We start from the raw sequence: 22,560 nt of genomic DNA, 5'->3' as shown, positions 1-22,560 counted from the left end.
AGACAGACAGACAGACAGACAGACAGACAGACAGACAGACAGACAGACAGACAGACAGACAGACAGACAGACAGACAGACAGACAGACAGACAGACAGACAGACAGACAGACAGACAGACAGACAGGCAGGCGGACGGACGGACGGACGGACGGACGGACGGACGGACGGACGGACCAGGGCTAATGCAGGGAATGCGCACTATAATTGCTCTCGCACTAAAATGTGGTCCATATATGTGATTTCTGTGCTCGTTTTTAAGCCAGAAAACAGTGAGTTTTCGGGTCGCAAGTACTTTCGTACTGATGCTGAAAGTGCAGCGCTGTAACCTTTGCAATTCGGCAGTATTATCACCACTTCTTGCTTGCGCAGGTGATCCAAAGGCGCGGTCAGTTCCGCAATCGAGCCTATTACTTCTACAGAAACTGGACGGAGTACGCCACTGGCTTCGGTGACCCATCCAAGGAGTACTGGATTGGTAAGAAATTGTGTATACCCATGTTACGCGCTTTAGTACATGTGGATCAATTGTCAATCCAACACTCTAAGAACTGCTACTCCTGCATTAAGAGTAAAAGAGCCTCGCTACTCCTGCAGGTCTCAATCTACTCTCTCTACAAACGAGAAAGAGTGAAAGGTCCTGTTCACTCCTCTTGACAAAAGAGTAAAATGGCATTTCCACTCCTGCATACCCCAAGGGAGTTCAGTGCTTGTTTTACTCCTCCGCCCTTACGGCCATACAATCGTAAGGGCGCGCTAGCTTCTCGGGGCCGGCCTGCCAGCCTGGATGCCGGCGTCAGAAAAATGCACTGGTATTGTTTGTTCACGACCAAAGCTCTGGGATAGAGTATCATTAGCCAATGTCGAGTTGTTGGTAGAAGCGATAACAGCCATACAAATTTCCTCCCATAGCCGCTTTGCTGCTGCTCTGGAGTTCGCCTGGCCTCTGCTATAGCTCCGCTCCTGAAGGGGTCGCGGAAACCGAGCATATATTTATTTCCCTATGACGCGGGGTTCAGAGTAAAACGGTGCCGAGGGTAGCACCTAAGTGCTGGCCAGTTTCGAAGCGCATTCAGCTACAGCATCTATGTGAAATCGGCTAGGTTTAGCGACGACAAGGGCAGCCAGCGAGCAGCGCACAGTTCGTCGCCCGGCGCGATCGCGGGCGCCGTCGTTGCCGAAAGCTCGGCTCGCTCAATGATTCGCTCCGTAGCTTGCGAATCGCGCACGCAAGGCTGGAAAATCGAGCAGCGACTGGCCTGCGATTGAGCGAGCCTTTATGCCCACGTTTGCAGCACAGGTGAACAAATTTAGCACACATGTATGCATGGAATATCGGCGGCGTTGCGGCGATTCTTAAGCTCGTCCTCGACGCCATCATCACCGTTCGGGTGGACCCGAACATATCTTTATTTCACTACGAGACATAGTTCACAACAAAACGTACTTACAATGCAAAGAGTAGCACCTCAGCGCTAGCCAGTTTCAAAGCGCTCTCAGCTCTGGCATCGAAGTGAAACCTCCTAGGCTTAGCTACGAATACGGCAGCCAGGGAGCAGGCCGAAGCTCGTCGCGCGGCGCGCTCGCGAGCAGCGTCATAGCTGAAAGCTCGGCTCGCTCAAAGATTGGCTCAGAAACTTGCGAATTGTACTCGCAAGGCTGGCAAATCGAGCAGCTAGCGGCTGGCCTGCGACTGAGCGCACGTTCGCAGTACAGGTGAACAACAATTAGCGCACGAATGCTTGGGATACCGGCTGCGTTGCGGCCACGTTAAGGCGATTCTTAAGCTCGTCCTCGATGCCATCGTCACCATACGTGACACACAGGCTGAGAACTTGAATTCGAGTACGTGCTAAAGTAAGCTGCTCGTATTATTCGGAACAATCTGAACTCGAAAAGACAGTTGCTTCTGTCGGCTTCCATGCATGTGGGCTCTTGCTAGTGAAAGTACACTCGAACAGGATGCGGCGAGTGCGGGCCGCTGTTGCATACAAGCTAAAGTGTGAAGCAAGTATCGTCGTAGTTCCGTAACGCAGTTGATATCACAGTAATCCGCTTGTACGGGTCACATTTACGCTCTGTTTCATGTAGATCTCCGTCGACCATGCCAGTGTCGCGTAGAGTAATGCATCGCAGCTGCTCTTTGTCCTACCGCTCGCGTCGAACATATCCTTGATATGGACCAGTTTGCGATACGGTGCGTTTATTTGCCTTTTTTGTCGCATTTAAGGGATTTTCGCTGCCGTCAATCGAAATTGCATTCCGTCAACAGCGTCGTCTGCGCCGTCGTCTGCTAGGACACCCGGGGATGGGATCACAGGATCGCAGCTTCTACAAACGACATGTCAGCAAAAGTATCTAAAAGCGCTTTGGTATTCGCATTTAATAAAGAAATAAAATGAAAAAATATAATTTGTTTTTGTTGCGAACACAAATCAAATATTAGTAATAAAAAAAGCTCATTTGTAGGTTTTTTCAACGAAGCAAAACTGCAGCCGTCGTCACGTTTTGTGTTATTTGGGTTTTCGTAGCATTGTTTGAGTGCTCGTGCGGTGGACGTGTATGAAGAACACAAGTGTGTTTTGGAAACCAACGACGAGAATTACGCCCTATCAACACTGGTGATTTTGAACGGGTAAAGCCCTGAAGAAAGGTAGCGCTACGACTTCTTGTCATCTCGAGAGGCAACGAAGAAGAATGTGCGGTTTTGCTAAGCCTTGATGAGCCGTCTGAACGGTGAGTCCCGTGTACGTTTCTTTACTTCTGATCTCTATTCGCACGCGTTATTAGTGTGCGCCTATATAGGGATGGCAGTGCAGGCAGTCTGCGTGCGGTTTCCTCAGCTATAATGCGTTAACGCCGATTCACACGACGGTCCGTTCGCCCGCGGCCCGCGCACTACGTATTCATGCGTCACCACATTGAGAGGCGCGCTTTCGGCCGCGGCAGCGGGCGAACGGAAAATCGTGTGAATCGGCCTTTACCAGAAAAGAACGGGCGTATAGGCCGCATGGCAACTGTTGCTCCATAGTCTCTATCTGCGTTTAGTACTCGGGTGCCGCGGTAAATAAAAATGCCACCAGTTATCACAACAGAGTTATGCGGTCGCTTGCTAGCGCTGCGAAAAACAACAGACAAAGTTTACTACATTCCAATAGCATAGATTTGTGCTACGTAGGAGAGGATGATGAGCGTGCAGTGCCACGTTAGAGAGCGCTCTTGCTAGGCCAGCTGCGGACAGACAAGGGAACTGACAACGGTCGAGTTGCCTCGCGGCTGGTGCCCGTCGGATTGATTTGTGCTACTTAGAAGATGACGATGAGCGGCAGTGCCGCGCGACAGAGCACTCGCGCTAGGCCAGCTGCCAACAGACAGTGCTCACTGTGTGTACTCGTGGGATTAGTGCTTACGCCTTAATATTTGTCATACAATTTTTTCGGGGACAATGATCGCGTGTAAAAGGCTGGGGCATATCCCTTGCCTAGTCATTTGTAAATTTTTATCTGTGCTTCACCATGGAACAGAATTTGACACAGTATTATGTCAAAGTTAGATCGTTCTTGCGTCTGCCCTGAGGTGTAGGTGTCGATGCTTCCTCGCCTTCAGATTTTGAGAACTGTTTGGGATGCAACTGCGCACTTATTTAGGATTTCAAGCTTTTTGCTATATCCCTCGTTTGTGCGGCCCGCTTTAAAGTCGTTCGCTATATCGGTGATGGTTTGTTATTGATTTTCACTTTCTCTTATTTATTCTTGGTTGACTGCCACCAGCTGTGCTGCCGGCGATTCTCCGCGCTCGGAACTATTCCCAGGCACGAGACCCTACCCACAGACCTCCCTGCACCACACTCACCAGTTTTCTTCGGTATTTTTTTCCCTTGCTCTTACTTGCATTGCCACTAGGCAGTTTTTATTTCTGTGCAGATTTGTTAAATGCAATACCAATTTTCGTTTCATGCTGTGATGTGAGATATCATGCTTCTTGCTAATGAATGCATGCCTTTTCCATCCTCTCATCATTTGTGCAAAGCAGACGGGTCTACTGGTCGCTACGTTCAATTTAAAAATACCTTCGGTGCTGCTGCAAAGCACCCTAGTAGTAATAAAATCCTGTGCATGCTATATTCGAATAGTTACGCTCTTTTCATCATGCATAAAAATAGTGGTATTCCAGCCTGCTCATCTTTCTATGCGGGTGTGACAGTCATGTAAATCTACTGAAAAAATGTATATCGGTGCATCACATACAATCTGTTCATTTCTTTTGTCATGGGTCCTCTCATTGCTTTTTGTGTTCCTATGTTACTACCTTATTCTAATTTATGAAGCAGTAGACAATTTCTTCTCTTGTCATTCATGACATTGTTACGGCCACTGACAACAGTTGCTCTGACATATTTATTTGCAGTTACCAGCTGCCAGCATCTACTGGGCCATTCGTGCTTCCAGCTTTTGGCTGTGCTATCTCTCCTCAGCTGTTTGTGGTAGGTATTGTTTTCCAGTGATGCATACCTTACCTGCCTATTTAGAAAAATTTCGTAGACATAGGCTCACAGCCGGGTTTAGAAATGCATGCAGAGCTCTACGTGCACTTAGCAGCAGTACCTCCCTGTATAATCACATGAATCTGATCCTAAATTACATGAATGTAATTACATGATCTGTATGAAATAGTCGCTCATGAAGCTTTTGACTGCTGCTGTTAACATAATGGAATTTACAGTGCTTCAGGTGCAGAGACTATTTCACACATGTTGCCTCTTATGCATATGTGCCCTCTGAAAGGACGCACATATTCCTTTATCCCTTTAAAAAACATTGTGTTCTATCATGATGCTTTACCGGTATTTCTGGTGTATAGACAAAAATGTCACTCAGTATTGTAACATGAAGCGGGAACTCAGTTTGTCCAATGTTTTAGAGGTAACATGAAGCGGGAACTGAATTTGTCCAATGTTTTAGGGGTCCTAAAACATTGGACCAACACAGTTCCCACTCGAGTTATTGATCACTTCGCTCTCGCCCTACCATAAGCTTGCCGTCCAGGTTGGACAAATTGATAGAGCGACTGCTCCTGTGAAGTGGTGGTTCTGAGTTCGAACACCGGACCAGGACGAATCTTTCTTTAACTACGAAGTTTCTGTGAAAGCTGTATAGCTTTCCTTTGTAGCCATTTGGCTGTGCTCGAGTGGATGTCAATGAGTAATTACTCCTTATTACAGATCTTTTGTCAACGCCAAACTGATTCAGTAGCAACAAATAGTAGAAGGGTAAAAGCATGCTGCTCCCAAAAATTCGTTAAGCATGTTATAAAATGTATGCTGTATTGTTTTAACTGCTGCAAAGAAATAACGGTGATGTTAGATGCCCAGCCCCTATTAGGTAAACATAGCTCGCAATTAACACAGTGGATGGAAAAGAAATATGGACTTCAACCCTCACGACGACCCTCACCCCAGTAAAACAAAAAGTGCCAGTGTTGCCATACTTGAGAGCTTTGCTCTTTAAAATTGCAGTAGACTGCTACTCAAAGTTGACAAAAAAATGCGTCTCGTTTTCTGCATGTGCATTCCACAGTGCTGGTGCCATTTTCACTGGCCATTGACATTCAGTTGCATGATGTGCACCCCGCTCCTCGAGTTGATTTTGTTTGTCTTGTGAACCTGCCGTCAAAATCAGTGCAGGATAATGCTTCCCCAGTTGATCTGCAGTTAACCTTGTCCTTTGCCAGCTGCTGTCACCCTTTCTCCACAGAGAAGGGCGGTGGGAGTCCAAGCCAGGTGGAGTTGAAATATTTGACTAGTAGTGGACAGGGATCCTGCGGTTTGTTGAGTACACAGGCAAATTGGAGACTTATGGAAGAATTTTTTTACCAGCCAAAAAAGACGCATACACAAGACAGAACCGCACAGGACAAGGGCTGGTAAAAGCCGTAGTCCTCTGTGGTTCTCTCTTGTGTATGCGTGTTCCTTGGCGGGTAAAAAAATTCCTCCGTAAGTCTCCAATTTGCCGGTGTCCTCCACAGATTGGAGGATCCCTGTCTGTTACTAGTCAAATTTCATTACTCCACCTGGATTGGACTCCCACTGCCCTTCTCAAACTTTTGAAATCCTGTTGCCCTAGCAGATCATCAGCTGTCGGTTGTATTACTTTCGCTTCAGTGAAATTTGACATGTAGCGGACAGGGATCCTAGAATTTGTGGAGTACACAGGCAAACTGGAGACTTATAGAATTTTTTTACCAGCGAAGGAAGACGCATACACAAGATTCGTTGTCTGTGTTTTACAACTGAAAGTTCTAAATGCGTGCAAAAGTGTATCGTGCATTCGCACGTATTTTGTAAACTCAATTTCTGCAGCATTAGGTTTTCGGAATTGGAGCTGTAGCATTGCCGCCACAGAATCCCGCTCGTTAACAAAGCGCACACTTATTTGCTAGGTATATATTCGGTATACCGCAACCAGTACACGTCACTGTTTGGAAGGTTCTGTCGTGAAATTTCTGATTGTGCAAGGTGGCTTTTCTTTTAAATTCAAGCGCTCTCTATTTGCTTTTTCCTGTGCATATTCATCGGTCGTTTCAATTCGGAAGCGTTGGTGCTGCAAGACGTGCATACGGAAGCTACGTTTGTGCACAAAGCTCCTGAATTTTTGAAAGCGCAGCTCTGACAGTTCTCGTTGTCATAAATAAGTACAAAGCAGCCTAATCTTTTTGGACACACCATTTCATGCTCTTAGCTGTTTCTGAGAAACAGGCTGCCTTTTTTTCTGTTTTTGGTGTGAAACATTCCTAACAACTTCTTTCTTTCTCGATGCACAGATAGCCTATGCATACACGGGCAGCTTGATTGCAATATTTAGGGCAATATTTATAACAGGTGCAGTGAGCCTTGGTGCATGTGGACAGAAATTAAGCTAGGGTGAGGTGGGGTATTTTCGCACAGGGTAATAATATGCGGAGGGTTTGGCGTATTGAAACCGAGTCTTTCTGAGCTCTTATTAGACGTCCCAGCACCAGGACAGTAGTTGAGGCTTTTCTTCTTTGTTGTCTAGTCAATGGTTTCCATCACATAAAATAGCCTTAATTCTAGCTATCCCGTGGCCGTCTAACAGAACGATGCAGATATACTGAAGTGATCAGTGTTGCATAAAAGTAGTGAGAACATTGCAAATGCAAGGCAACTTCATTGGTTTGCAGTGCACTAACGAGGCAGTCAGAGAGAATTACACATTACAATTGCAAATGTAAATTGTGCATAATAGTATGGACTGGCACGTAATGTGCGAAGTAATCACAGTTATCTCGTTCATGCCAAATGCTAGTGTCAAACATTGTCAGTATTGCATATTTATAAAGAGCAGACATGCTGCGCCTAACTTGTCGTTGGATAGATTTTATTACTATGAAAGCAAAAAGTTTACACATGGCTGTCGTGTTCTTGCGTGGGAAGTAGTATTACCTTAAATGAGTATAAACACCAAATTTTTGGTTATGTGTGTTCTTTGTAGTGACGTGCTGGGCATTCGTATACATAGAATTGTTGCATAGTATTCGTCTCCAATCGCTAAATAATTACAACCAGGACAGCAGCTTGGGCATGTTGGTTATTCATTCTTGATGGAACAGCGCAAAACATCGGGACAAGAGACAAGCGCTGACTTACAACTGGTTTTTATTTCGAAGAAACATTGCTTCTTATACCTTCTTCACCCTCTCAAAAAACACATGCGTCGCAACCATATCGTTCAAGCGTCCACAAAAAAGCATAAGACAAATAATCACAGATATTTATAATCACATTTTTAACATGTCAAATTCTTTCTTAGTCAAAGCAACAGACGGCGTGCTGACACAATCGTCGCGCAGACTCGCTATCGAAGCTGCCTCGATTATTTCCCGGACTAACTGGTCTTTGTGATTAGCCAAAGCTTTGCATTTTTGGAAAACCGGTGCACAACTAGTTGAAGGGCAATCTCTGCAATGGATTCCCAGGTTCCTGCAAGCTTGCTCGAAATTATTTTTGTGTTCTAGCAGCCTTTCATTCATGCACCTGCCAGTCTGCCCAATGTACTGTTTACCGCAAGTCACTGGCAACGAATAAACAAGGCCTTCGGTGCACTCCACAAAGGGGGTTCGATGCTTTATCGTGCATCCCTGCTTCTTTTTGGTCGGATTGGAGTTGACTCGTCTGCACAGACTTTTGAGTTTATTCGGAGCAGTCATCACTTCACGCCAGCTTTTCGACCTATGCCTTTCAGGCGATGGGAAATATTGTGAAGATACGGAATTGCTACTACCGGCCTCCTTTCTTTCTGTTTCTGTGCATCATCTTGCTGCTCGGGCCTAGCCTGCATCAGGTGCTTTTTCATCTGCTTGGCAACAGATACCAACAGGTGCGAGGGGTAACCCGAGTTGCCAAGCTGTTCCGCCTGGCGAAGAAAGCTCACATTCATTTTGTGAACACAGGATTTCCTCAAGGCATTCGTGAAGCACAAGTTCACAATAGCCCTCTTGGTCAGCTTAGAGTGAGCTGATTGGAAGGGCATTGGCGCTTTCTCCGCTCTGGGCTCATAGGCCCAGCAGGCGTGCCCTCTAGTGAACTCAAGTCTCAGGTCTAAAAACCTGAGTGACCCTTGAGCAGGAAGCTCGTGCGTGATAATAAGTGGCTGCAAAGCCTGCGCAAAGCGACCCACCTCCTCCATTACTGCTTCTAGCGTATTCACCCTTTGGCCATCACAAAGAACTAGGTAGTCATGAACGTACCTAAATACCTTTTTAACACTAGTACCTGCAAGGGTTACGTTCAGGAACCTGTCTTTTCGCGCCAAGTACAAATCACTGAGTAGAGGCGCGATACATGAACCAATGCAAACACCGCGTTTCTGGAGATACACTTTTTCCTCCCAACAGACGTAAGTTGACCTGAGGTACACTGCTAATAGCTCCAGGAACCCTCTAATAGACATTCCGCAGGCGTTTTGAAATGCAACAGCACCATGCGTATCTATGCATTCTTCTACAGACACCATCAGCTCGTCATGCGGTATGGAATAATACAAATCTTTTACATCAACTGAGCATGCGGCAAAGGCACTGCTAGAATTGTCAGTTAAAAATCTAGCTATATCATCCGAAGATTTCACCTGAAATGGGTCGCCAATTGTTAGTAGTTTTAATTTTGCTTGCAAGAAGACACCAAGAATCTTTTGCCACGTCCCTTTCTCAGAAATTATTACCCTCAAGGGCCAGTCTGGTTTGTGAGTTTTACAGTGAAAAACGCGTCCAAGTTAGACTTCTTGCAAGTTTTTATGCCTCGAAGGAGGTAGTCAAGTTTAAGTTCTTTGCATAGCTTCATAGCAGTTACCTTTGCTTTCCTAACAGCTGATGTCTTGTGCTCGTCAAAAACAGAGCTGATGGTTTCTAACGCCTTAGTTTTGTACAAGTCCTTGGAAATCACAGCAAAGCCCCCCTCTTTGTCAGAGGTCAGCAACGCAAGGGAATTGTCTTTCAAGTACCTTACAGTACGTCCCACTGGGAGATTCCTCTCTCAGAGCTGGTAGCGGCCAACGACGTCGGCTCCGTCTGAAATACACCTTGCACTTTCCTTGCACCTTGCTGCGCGCTGACTACAATGAAAGGAGAAGAGGCATGACCGAACAAAGCCAAGAAAACAAGATCCACACGCTTGGTGTGGATGTTCTGCCACAACCGGTCCGCGAGGTGCTTAGCCTTGGGCCTAAGTTTGCCATCCAACCGAAGAAGACAACACCGGAGCTTCTTGCCATGGTGCGGCGCGTTGCCAAGGCAAGCCCTGAGTCGGAAAGTGCAAGGTGTATTTCAGACGGAGCCGACGTCGTTGGCCGCTACCAGCTCTGCGAGAGGAATCTCCCAGTGGGACGTACTGTAAGGTACTTGAAAGACAATTCCCTTGCGTTGCTGACCTCTGACAAAGAGGGGGGCATTGCTGTGATTTCCAAGGACTTGTACAAAACTAAGGCGTTAGAAACCATCAGCTCTGTTTTTGACGAGCACAAGACATCAGCTGTTAGGAAAGCAAAGGTAACTGCTATGAAGCTATGCAAAGAACTTAAACTTGACTACCTCCTTCGAGGCATAAAAACTTGCAAGAAGTCTAACTTGGACGCGTTTTTCACTGTAAAAACTCACAAACCAGACTGGCCCTTGAGGGTAATAATTTCTGAGGGAGGGACGTGGCAAAAGATTCTTGGTGTCTTCTTGCAAGCAAAATTAAAACTACTAACAATTGACGACCCATTTCAGGTGAAATCTTCGGACGATATAGCTAGATTTTTAACTGACAATTCTAGCAGTGCCTTTGCCGCATGCTCAGTTGATGTAAAAGATTTGTATTATTCCATACCGCATGACGACCTGATGGTGTCTGTAGAAGAATGCATAGATACGCATGGTGCTGTTGCATTTCAAAACGCCTGCGGAATGTCTATTAGAGGGTTCCTGGAGCTATTAGCAGTGTACCTCAGGTCAACTTACTTCTGTTGGGAGGAAAAAGTGTATCTCCAGAAACGCGGTGTTTGCATTGGTTCATGTATCGCGCCTCTACTCAGTGATTTGTACTTGGCGCGAAAAGACAGGTTCCTGAACGTAACCCTTGCAGGTACTAGTGTTAAAAAGGTATTTAGGTACGTTGATGACTACCTAGTTCTTTGTGATGGCCAAAGGGCGAATACGCTAGAAGCAGTAATGGAGGAGGTGGGTCGCTTTGCGCAGGCTTTGCAGCCACTTATTATCACGCACGAGCTTCCTGCTCAAGGGTCACTCAGGTTTTTAGACCTGAGACTTGAGTTCACTATAGAGGGCACGCCTGCTGGGCCTATGAGCCCAGAGCGGAGAAAGCGCCAATGCCCTTCCAATCAGCTCACTCTAAGCTGACCAAGAGGGCTATTGTGAACTTGTGCTTCACGAATGCCTTGAGGAAATCCTGTGTTCACAAAATGAATGTGAGCTTTCTTCGCCAGGCGGAACGGCTTGGCAACTCGGGTTACCCCTCGCACCTGTTGGTATCTGTTGCCAAGCAGATGAAAAAGCACCTGATGCAGGCTAGGCCCGAGCAGCAAGATGATGCACAGAAACAGAAAGAAAGGAGGCCGGTAGTAGCAATTCCGTATCTTCACAATATTTCCCATCGCCTGAAAGACATAGGTCGAAAAGCTGGCGTGAAGTGATGACTGCTCCTAATAAACTCAAAAGTCTGTGCAGACGAGTCAACTCCGATCCGACCAAAAAGAAGCAGGGATGCACGATAAAGCATCGAACCCCCTTTGTGGAGTGCACCGAAGGCCTTGTTTATTCGTTGCCAGTGACTTGCGGTAAACAGTACATTGGGCAGACTGGCAGGTGCATGAATGAAAGGCTGCTAGAACACAAAAATAATTTCGAGCAAGCTTGCAGGAACCTGGGAATCCATTGCAGAGATTGCCCTTCAACTAGTTGTGCACCGGTTTTCCAAAAATGCAAAGCTTTGGCTAATCACAAAGACCAGTTAGTCCGGGAAATAATCGAGGCAGCTTCGATAGCGAGTCTGCGCGACGATTGTGTCAGCACGCCGTCTGTTGCTTTGACTAAGAAAGAATTTGACATGTTAAAAATGTGATTATAAATATCTGTGATTATTCTTATGCTTTTTTGTGGACGCTTGAACGATATGGTTGCGACGCATGTGTTTTTTGAGAGGGTGAAGAAGGTATAAGAAGCAATGTTTCTTCGAAATAAAAACCAGTTGTAAGTCAGCGCTTGTCTCTTGTCCCGATGTTTTGCGCTGTTCCATCAAGAATTACAACCAGATTTCTTTTCTTCCCTGTTTCAATAGCATAGCAATTGCTATGACATCAATGTTCAGTATAGGTTATGGAAGGCACAAAAAAGCTACTATATCGCTACTTCATCGTTTTAATTAGTTACAATGCTAAAGCCAGCCTGCCTTAAGAGTCGGAATCACAATGAATGACGAAGCCGCAATTATATTGCAGTTTTCCTCATGTATCCCATGGCTTATACTGACCTTTGGTTTGGTTTTATGGGGTTTAACGTCCCAAAGCGACTAAGGCTATGAGAGACGCCGTAGTGGAGGGCTCCGGAAATTTCGACCACCTGGGGTTCTTTAACGTGCACTGACATCGCACAGTACACGGGCCTCTAGAATTTCTCGTCCAAAGAAATTCTAGCCGCCGCGGCCGGGATCGAACCCGCGTCTTTCGGGTCAGCAGCCGAGCACCATAACCGCTGAGCCACCGCAGCGGCTATACTGACCTTTGATGCCATTGCCATTGCTCAGTTTTTAAAAGTGAAGCAGGAGAGAGAATATATTTAATTACAAATTATTTAGCAGTCATAGGCGAATACTGTGTGGTTATCCGTGCATAGTAATGCCTTATGCATCATTAAAAACAAAAAAAAAATGTGCAACTGAAATTTGCTCGGCTGCTGACCCAAAAGACGCGGGTTCGATCCCGGCCGCTGCGGCTGGAATTTCTTTGGAGGAGAAATTCTAGAGGCCCGTGTACTGTGCGATGTCAGTGCACGTTAAAGAACCCCAGGTGGTCGAAATTTCCGGAGCCCTTCACTACGGCGTCTCTCATACCCTGGGTCGCTTTGGGACGTTAAACCCCATAAACCAACCCAAACCAAACTGAAATTTGTTGTCTGCCTCTTTGAGATGAAAAATTTTGAATTTTTCCTTCACTATTTTAGAGCATGAAATTCAGTTAATGGTATCTGAGAAACAGGAATTGCAACAGCCATTTCTCTTCAGCAAGAAAACTGTCATTGGTTTAAGTGTTTTCCCGATTCAAGGTTACCCTATATTTTAAACTGCACAATGTATTATGTGACAAGAACCGTCAAGCACAATAGGTGTGGTTTTAGAAATGACTGGAAGTGATAAGGGAATACATTTACTTAGAGCAGGTAGTGACCGCTGATCCGGATCATGAAGAGTAATAACTAGAGGAATATGAATGGGGTGGAGTGCATATGGCAGGTTCTCTCAGATCATGAATGGCAGTTTTTCAATACCCCTCAAGAGAAAAGTATACAACAGCTGTATCCTACCGGTATTCACCTATGGGGCAGAAACGTGGAGGCTAACGAAGAGGGTTCAGCTTAAGTTAAGGGCAACGCAACGAGCTATGGAAATAGAAATGATAGGCGTAACGTTAAGAGATCGGAAGCGGGCGGAGTGGGTGAGGGAACAAACGCGGGTTGAAGACATCCTAGTCGAAATCAGGAGAAAGAAGGGTGCTTGGGCAGGGCATGTAAGACGAAGGCAAGATAATCGCTGGTCCTTAAGGGTAACGGAGTGGAATCCAAGAAGGCAGGCGTAGCAGGAAGCAGCAAAATGTTCCATGGGCGAAGGTTTGCAGGAACACGGTGGACATAGCTGGCGAAGGACAGGGTTAATTGGAGAACATGGGAGAGGCCTTTGCCTTGCAGTGGGCGTAGTCAGGCTGATCATGATACTTGCAGAAGAGCTTGCTCATGTTAAAATTTTCATTTGGTAAATATGTGCTTGTTTTACATGCACACAGCTTTTGAAAGGACTAGCATAGTGATAATTGTATTGGGCTTCATAAAATTGTAGCTCTGAATGAAGGTTTGCAATGAAAGGTGTCTGCACTTGGTCACAATATAGGTACACACTAGTGGCGACATGACACACACGATCAGTACATTCTAGTTGTATTCTTTCTTTTTTTTCATGGGGTTATATGCAGGATAGTATGAAAAGGGCATTGGAATTGACTCTTACTTGCATTATTTTCATTCATATTTGCAGGCACCCGGTGAAATGCACTCATAGCCAAAGCTCCTTCACTCAGCCGAGCAAGCTACGGCATCATCCAGCATCTTAGTTTCTTTTGAGCGCTTACAGCTCACTGCGGTGGATTTGGTAGATGGGTTTACTTTGCTTTTGGCAGTGTTCTTGGCATTTAATGTCAAGTACACCCCAAAAACAAAGCGGGCTTGTCTGCTGCTTGAGACACTAATGGGGCTTGATCCTAGCGAGCGCCTCCCGAGCGTGTTTTGGGCAGCCACAGCAATCACAGCAATGACTTGAGAAATAAAAGTTATCAGTGTTGTACATTTGTGTCATTATTTCTTGAACCATTGTTATTCCCAACGCAGACAGAGCACCATACTAATGTGCAAACTGTAGTGTAGCCATAAAGTAGTTGTATGAGCAAAAATTATTCTACTCAAAGATTATAATCCCTTTTGCTCATTACTCTTTTGTAGATGTAGCGCAGGTGGATCCTGCAAAACATATGACCAACTTGCTCTGAAGAATATGTGAAATAAGAAAATTAGTACGATACATTGAAAACACGTGAAACTCCTTTGGAAGGAGTAATATAAGATCTGGGCTGATACTCCTTGAAGGAGTATAGTCACTCTAACAAACGGAGTCCTGGAACTCTACCTGAAAGAGTAGTAGGATGCTGTTTCAATGTGGTAGCTTTACTCCCTCGGAGGAGTGCCTGTACTCTATTGCAGGAGTAGTACAGTACTCCTTGAGTAGGTGTTGGATCACTCTTTGTCCAGAGGGAGTAATTTTATTCTGGAAAAAGGAGTGGAATATGGGACAAGCGAATACTCCTTCAAAGTGTGTTCTGGGCACTCCTCTGCACTCCTTTAGTTCTAAGAGTGAAGCGGCATAGTGCCATAGACAAAAAAAATTACAAACACTTAACTACGATAAAGTTAATCCAGCAGTTAAACAAGAATATGAAGTCAAATGTTTTAGGGGCATCCCCCGAGGTGGAGTAGATAACTACGAGTTATTACTCATTGAGTAATTACTTCTTTGGTACAAATCTACTCCATTTTAGGCTATTCCCCTAAAACATTTGACCAAAAGTTCTGTAGTTCCGGCAGCGTCTTCGCTTCGGCGGACGCGGTTGTTGCGACGCGCGTCATCTCTTTCACTCTTTCCTTTATCTTTTAACTCTCCTCTATCTGCACGTGCCACCGGTGGTGGCTCGACTCGAGCCAGTCGGCAGGCCCATGCACTTTCATCCTTGTCTCAGTCACAACAACAACAACACTTCGAGTTATTGATCAATTCACTCTAGCGCTACCATAAGCTTGCCGTCCCGGTTAGCTCAATTGGTAGAGCAACTGCTCCAGTGAAGTGGTGGTCCCGGGTTCGAACCCGGAACCAGGACGAATTTTTCCTTAACTATGAAGTTTCTGAGAAAGCTGTATAGCTTTCCTTTGTAGCCGTATGGCTGCGCTCGGGTGGATGTCAATGAGTATATACTGCCTTATTAAGAATTTGAAGTCTGGAGGTTTGAGTATAGTAGTTTGTTTGACTAAAAGTATTTCTATTTACGGCATGTCTGGGTCTACCTATTTGTGAGTCAAAGGAACCTTGTGGCATACGTAGGCTTACGCGCTAGAAAGCCTGAATGTGGTGGTGCATTTAATAAGAGGTATAAGGAGAATAACGCTTCTTCTATAGTTGGGCTCATGCTAAGGCTACTGCTGTAGGCCAAGCGCCACAGCTAACTATATCCAAATAATAAAAATATACAGAAGGAAAATAGCAGAATACTCAACGTACATTGACTTTTTTACCGTAGAAAAAAAAATCTAAATATAGGAAAAAAATGGCACGTGAAAACGTGGTTAAGCGCCGCGACAGGGGCACTCCCAAATCTGGAATGCCTTCATTTCGTTTGATATATGCCCGTTTGTGAGGGGAGAAAGCAATTGTGGCCGCTGGCGGCAAAACTGAAAGTGACACTTTCGATCTGACCGTGTTCAGGGAGAGAATTGGCGGGCGCGCCGAATTCCCGCAATCATACGCAGGCGGAAATGCTAAGCATAGTTCCTGTCATTGGTCGCAAGTATCTTCCGTCGAGCCGGAGAAAGAAATGCCGCGACCGTCTGGGAGACGCTGAAATAGCGAGAATTAGCTGTTCAGTAGCGTCATCTATCGTCCATGCGATGCATTGCCACTTGTTCAGGCTACTTTTCATACCTTGCGGCGAGCGGGCGCCTACGGTAGCCTTGTAGTCGGATATTTTTTACCAATTTGGTCCTAAAAGTTTTTCGATCCTTTGGAGGGCCATTTTTCCTTACCTCAAGGCGGCAGGTGGCCGATCACCATCAGGTATGAAATTGTGAGCTGCCGAGTGCTGACGATATGGCTGCCTTGTTTAACCTAACCATAAAAAAAATGTTAGCCTAATTAGACAATATTGGTGTCTAAATGTCCTCCTACTCTTCGAGTCCGTTATGATTATCCATTAGTTAGATCATTGCGTTATCGATTAGTTAATTATAAGCAATTAAATATAAGCCTAACCGCAACTAAATATTACCGTCATTAGTTAATTTTGGTGCATATCCTGTTCTAATCAGAGAGAGGATTCCAAATATGTAATTCGTTTTATTATGCCTCAATAATTACCGAGTTCAAAGTGAACAAACGTAGTCACATGACTACTTAATTATGATGTCACAAAATCAGTGACGTCAGCTATCACCATTTTGATATACTAATGACGTCACAAATAAATCACCGATTGGGTGCCTATATCGATTTAGTACAAGGCCGCCATCTTGAATTTCTCGGACAGAAAATTTCGTGCCGAAGGGTGTCAGGTGCATGGAAAGACAACACACCAGATGCGAGACGCCAGCCGCGAAACGCCGTCCAGCGACTAGGAAAGCGCGGCCAGGTCACAAAGTATTACTTTTAATTTTGCCTCCATCGCCCAGTGCATTCTTATTGGCCCGTAACATTCGTGGCACCACTGAGCGTCGCTACTTTCCGGAATCCCAAATATTAAACCACCAGTAAACACCTGAGACAACTTTGCGCGGTTTCTCCAAAATGTATTAAAACACTGTGGTCGAGGAGCGCCAAGGCATGGTGTTTTTGCTGTTGTGACTGGGAGAAGGATGAAAAGGAAATTGCACGGGCCTGCCTATTGGCTGCCGCGTGCAGATAGAGGAGAGTTAAAAGATCAGAGGAAATACATAAAAGAAAAGAAAAGACGCGCGTCGCAGCAACCACCGCGTCCCCCGAAGCGGACGCTGCTGGACAAACCGATAAGATAAGTTTATTTGGACTCTCGATCAAAAGGGGACATCCGTCCCTCTACAAAAACAGAGATACATTGCGGCAACTGACGTCGCCCTATGCACACACACTCACAGGGAACGTAAGTGTCCAAAAACAAAAAGTGTCCAAAAAAGTTCTAGTGGATCCAGCACGCCGGGTTGAAAACCGCGCACAAACAACGCGCACGAAAGATAGCGCGCGAACAACGCTCATCACACTTAATATGGCAGGGGCCGCACCGTAACACAGATAAGCGGCCGAAGCCGCAATCGCTCCACCACCTCCCCCCCCCCCCCCCCCCCTCCTAGGCGTGGTTACGTAGAACACGTAGAATGTATCTTATATTTTGCGGGCTTTACTTTCAATGCGCAAACACAAATCTGTAGCCTACATCAAAATAGAAACTGATGAATTAGACGCTTTATGAGGTGGTCTACAATTCGGCACTCGAATACTTCCTCAAAACTCAACATCTAAAGTTATAGCCTTCAATTCATCTAAACATTCAATTGAACCAAATATAAAAATTTTTGAAGACACTTTGGAAATTCTAAAGTGTGCTTGGCGAAAGCCTTGTGGTGAACCCACTGCCGCTTCCCCGGGCCGCTTTGCGCGTGGTCGGCTTCCCGCCTGTGCGGTATTTTTTTAAAGCATAGAATGCTTTTAGCTCCCGTTGTCGGCAGTGTGGTGACGTCACGCCGAGACCGAGAGCCAATATCCGGGAATTCCACTCATACAGGCACTGAATTCGACGCATCCGGGAGCTGAAACGAGAGCATCCGGGCACCGTACGGGATTTTTTTATTTCGTTTCCTCAAAAACCGTCGCTTTCAAAGGGTGGTGGGGGTGAAAATATTTTAATGAAATAGTTTAGGAGGTTGTAGCGGTGGTTAGAGCTCTCAGTCGGGAATCCCATTAGGCGTAGGCTGCTGTCCGGGCTCTTTCTATGAGTTGCTTTTGCCTCTTTTCACCCGAAATGGTCAGAGCTGCCTCCCACCCCTCCTGCGTTGGCTGGTTATTAACAGTGATCGCCAGATTTTGTTGGCAGGCCGATACCATATATATGGTACAGGTCCGCCTTCTCTCCGCAGAATTTGCATTGTGAGTCAAATGACTCCGGGTCTACGGCATGTAGTCTTCGTGGGTTGTTTTGTTGGTCTGTAGCTTTCGGAGGTGTTCCTCCCCTTTATCTAGTGTCTTAGCCGGCGTAGGGTAGACCGGACGGAATAATTATAAGTGCTGAAGTATGTCATTGTAAGTTAGTAGCGGGGTAGGAGGTTCCACGGCATCCGTACTGGGCGCCCGAGGGAGAAATGCTCGGGCTGAGGCATGTGCGCTCTCGTTCCGTGGGATGCCCTGATGACCTGGTACCCATATTAAGTGTTTTTAGGGGGGTTGGTAGCCACGGGTGTAGCTATCTTGCAGGATTTTAGCTGCTAGCGGTGCGACCCTGCCCCTGAGGTAATTGCGATATGCTGTCTGTGAATCTGTGAGAATGTATTCTGAGCTTGTGTGTGTTGCAGCTAGAGCAATTGCCACTTCTTCCGCAGCCAGTACGTCCTAGCTAGCCAGTACTAGTCCGTCGACTGTTGTATTTTGATGCACTACCGCGACGGCCGTCATTCCCTGCTCGGGACCCGCACCATCGACATAGAACACGCCCTCGCCCCCGCCGTAGTGCCTTTTCATGGCTTCGGCTCGTGCTTGTCGTCTTTACTGGTGAGAATCGGGGTGCATATTCCTGGGTAGTGGAGCTGGCTTGAGTAGTCCACTCCATGAGGCTAGGATGTTGGTTTTGGTGTCTAGCTGTCGGGGCCAACTGATGTTTAAATCACTATGGACTTGTCGGCCAGTCCGAGTTGTGGACAGCCGTACCACCTGCGCCGTAAGGTGTGCCTCTATCAGCTCATCTATCGTGTTGTGCACACCCAGTCGGTCCGAAACTACGGCTCGTGAGCAAGTCGCCAGGATGGTCGCGTTCAAAGGGCAAGGCATCGGGCCGAACGGGTGGTGGAGTTCCGTGGACTGCCTGGCAGCGCTACAATACGCTGTCGCCTTCCACTCCTAAAGGCGAAGCTTAAGCGTCATTAATTAGCAGTTAATTAGTATTTAGTCATTAATCAGTACTTAGTCACTAAATAGTAATTGGTCTTTACTTCGTCATCAATTATGTGTGACTTAATCCAGTGATGACGTCACCAGTGTCACATAGGCAAAGTGGTGCGGAAAACGCTTTCGCCTCTACGCACTTTAGAGTTTCAAACGCGCTGCATATACATTCTTGTCAGGCCTGCGTCTCGTCGTGCTTTGATGTGGTGTGTTGAACACTAGACCCATTTCAAGATTTTGACTAGTACCATCTACAACCAATGTGCTATGCCCGTAAACACTTCATGCTTACTGTACTCTCGGTTACGGGACAGGCAGAGATTTTTGAAGCGAAAAGCTTCACTAGGCTAGTCAACACCGAGGCTAGCGTGGGCCCCGTCGTCAGAAAAAGCCGCAGGTGCGCGTGTGCGAACTGCGTGACGTCACGTTGGACAGCCGAACCGCGCCGTAAGGGAAGGAAAATGAAAAGAAAATTGGTTTTAAGGAAAGGAAACGACGCCTGTCTCTCTCATATCTCGGTGGATACCTTGAACCGCGCCGTAAGGACCTTGAGGAAAATGAAATGAAATGGAAATTGGATTTTAAAGAAAGGAAATACCTGTCTCTCATATCTTGGTGTACACCCGAAAGGAGTGACGTCACATGCTGCACAAATAAAAAATAAATAAAAGAAAAGCAGTGCGTGAGGAACCACTCATATCTCGGTGGATACCCGAACCCCGCCGTAAGGGCCTTAAGGAAAATAAAATGAAATGAAAATTGCTTTTAAGGAAAGCAAATGCCTGTCTCTCATCTCTTGGTGTACACCCGAGAGGAATGCAAGCCACAGTACATGTCGCTAAAGCACTGTATTCACTACACACGCGGCTCCTCCTCCGCCTTGCCGCTGCTTTTCGCTTCGAGATATCCAGGCTTAATCTTAACTAAGCCACAGCCAATTTTATGCGAAGCATACTAAAATAGCCCAACCCAGCTCCTCGAGCGCGGCGGTGTCGTTACCATTGACCTTTCGTGACCTCCATGTCATACCACGTGATGCGTGACGTCACATCAGATGAAAAACGGGGGCCCAACTCGCGCCGTCGCGCGAGGCGTCGTGACCAAGGATGACCACGTGGTGCGTGACGTCACAGCAGATGAGAAACGGGGGCCCAGCTCGCGCCGTCGCGACCAAGGAGGACCACGTGATGCGTGACGTAACGCATAGGAGAAACGGGGCCCCAGCTCGCGCCGGCGCGCGAGGCGTCGCGACCAATGTGTTTCCTGCTTCTGCCGCTAGGTGCGCTGTAGTGAACACGTGATGCTGGAGCGGCGGTATAGACCAGAATTTTGAGCCTCTCCCGGGCGCGGCCATTTTGCACCGACTGGCGCGCCGCGGTGCGGGCGTTTCTTTGGGGACTGCGGGGCTGCGGCAGTTCAGCGGCCGCGCCTGCATATAGCCGCGCTTCGGGCGCTAAAGAAACATTGTCGAGCATACTTCCGCTGCGTGGCTGTGTTGCAGGAAGTATTTAAGTTATCAGAGCGATAACATTGACACGTTTTAATGGCATTTAGTTTGACATTCAGGCTAATTGTGCCGGCGCTTAGAACGCGCTCGTGCTTATATCGAATTCCGTCTTGGTGCTGCACCGCAAAGAAACTATTTGTTCAATATCAAGCATTAGGTGTGCGGCTAGCATGCAGTTCCAATTCCCATGCACTCTTATTCCTTCCTGCAGGCCGGCCATAAAGCACCCCCCTTCCACAAACAGGGCTTTCTTGTCGCCGCGCCAGTTTATCAACAAATTACCGCTGTGAGCTCAACTGAGTCGCAGCGCAAACAGAAAACAATTCTTGTCATGGTTTATGCAACCTGGTGCATAAAAACGTACTTTCGCTTAATTTGTCAAAATCTTGAATAGATATGAGCAGCTAATCCAGCTTTCACTAATTTTGAGGTCCGAAGTCCTTGTTATTTTATTCAGGAGCTCTCGCCGCGTGTAAGAGCGTGCGTAGCCGTTTGGCTAAGTGTGGAAAATGTAAAGGAATTGCGCGTATTTTCCTATGAATAAGGTAGATACCGCACCGCAGCAGTGGCTCAGTGGTTACGGCTCTCGGCTCTGGCCCAAAAGACGCGGGTTCGATCCCGGCCGCGGCGGCCGAATTTCGATGGAGGCGAAATTCTAGAGGCCCGTGTACTGTGCGATGTCAGTGCACGCTAAAAAACCCCAGGTGGTCGAAATTTCCGGAGCCCTTTACTACGGCGTCCTTCATAGCCTGAGTCGCTTTGGGACGTAAAACCTTAATAAACCAGACCAAACTAAGTTAGATACCAACAGCAGAAAGATACTATAGATAAACTTTTACCCCCCAGATACCTCTGACATGCGTGCGGAAAAAGCAGCTGAAATCGGTAGCGGTTGTGCTTACAATCCTGTGCATGAGATGTGTTTAATGGGAACAAGAGCAAGCTCAGCGCAAGTGTGCCGAACACGTACTGGTGATCGAAAACACGCGCTCCGTCGGGACAACCTTCAGTCTGCAGCTCGCCTATCCAGTTACTACTCCACTGAGTCAAATCAATAGATCGACATTCTGATGCCTAAAATTAGCACAGATGATATCGCACGTAAAAGGCGACAACAAACGACACGACAGCGCAGCAATCTGCTTATAAGTGCCGGTTTCCAGTCCGTACACTACCTGGTCGACTACCCTCGGATGTCAGGTTAACGAGTAACTGCGCGCAAGATAACCGCAGTACTGTCTGGAAGAGGGAAAATATGAGTAGTGACGCACAGCCCACACCCTCATACTTTAGCTGATTGAGCACAACAACGGCAGAAGCGAACACGTAAACATGCGTTCTACGCGCGGCGCCGGCGCAACCCGCAGACCCTCGGGCCGCGCGCGCCGACAGATGGCGACTGGTGTCGAGAGTAGGAGCGCGCCCGCAGCCTGCGTGCGAGGGTAAAAAAATCTGGTCTATAGACGAGAATTTTGAGCCTCTCCCGGGCGCGGCCATTTTGCACCGACTGGCGCGCCGCGGTGCGGGCGTTTCTTTGGGGACTGCGGGGCTGCGGCAGTTCCGCGGCCGCGCCTGCATATAACCGCGCTTCGGGCGCCAAAAAAACATTGTCGAGCATACTTCCGCTGCGGGGTTGTGTTGCAGGAAGTATTTACGTTATCAAAGCGAAAACGTTGACGCGTTTTAATGACATTTAGTTTGACATTCAGGTTAATTGTGCCGGCGCTTATAACGCGGTCGTGCTGATATCGAATTCCGTCTTGGTGCTCCACCGCAACGAAACTTTTTGTTCAATATCAAGCATTAGGTGTGCGGCTAGCATGCAGTTCCAATTC

At 46.9% G+C, this 22,560-nt stretch overlaps 1 protein-coding gene across 1 annotated transcript in view; it reads left to right on the top strand.

The window, feature by feature from the left end:
* Positions 1-22,560, top strand: part of LOC149362829 (techylectin-5A-like) — a 39,752-nt gene that overhangs the window by 11,242 nt on the left and 5,950 nt on the right. The window contains exon 3 of the mRNA XM_089573264.1: positions 372-477. Coding sequence (XP_089429390.1) covers positions 372-477 — 106 coding nt within the window. The remainder of the gene's footprint in view (positions 1-371; positions 478-22,560) is intronic.

The sequence above is a fragment of the Amblyomma mixtum genome, chromosome 2 (genome assembly GCF_055824585.1).
Source record: "Amblyomma mixtum isolate Tamu chromosome 2, ASM5582458v1, whole genome shotgun sequence".
NCBI classification, from domain to species: Eukaryota; Metazoa; Arthropoda; class Arachnida; order Ixodida; family Ixodidae; genus Amblyomma; species Amblyomma mixtum.
The sequence above is the reverse complement of the archived record's forward strand: the minus strand, read 5'-3'. Positions and strand labels throughout refer to the sequence as shown.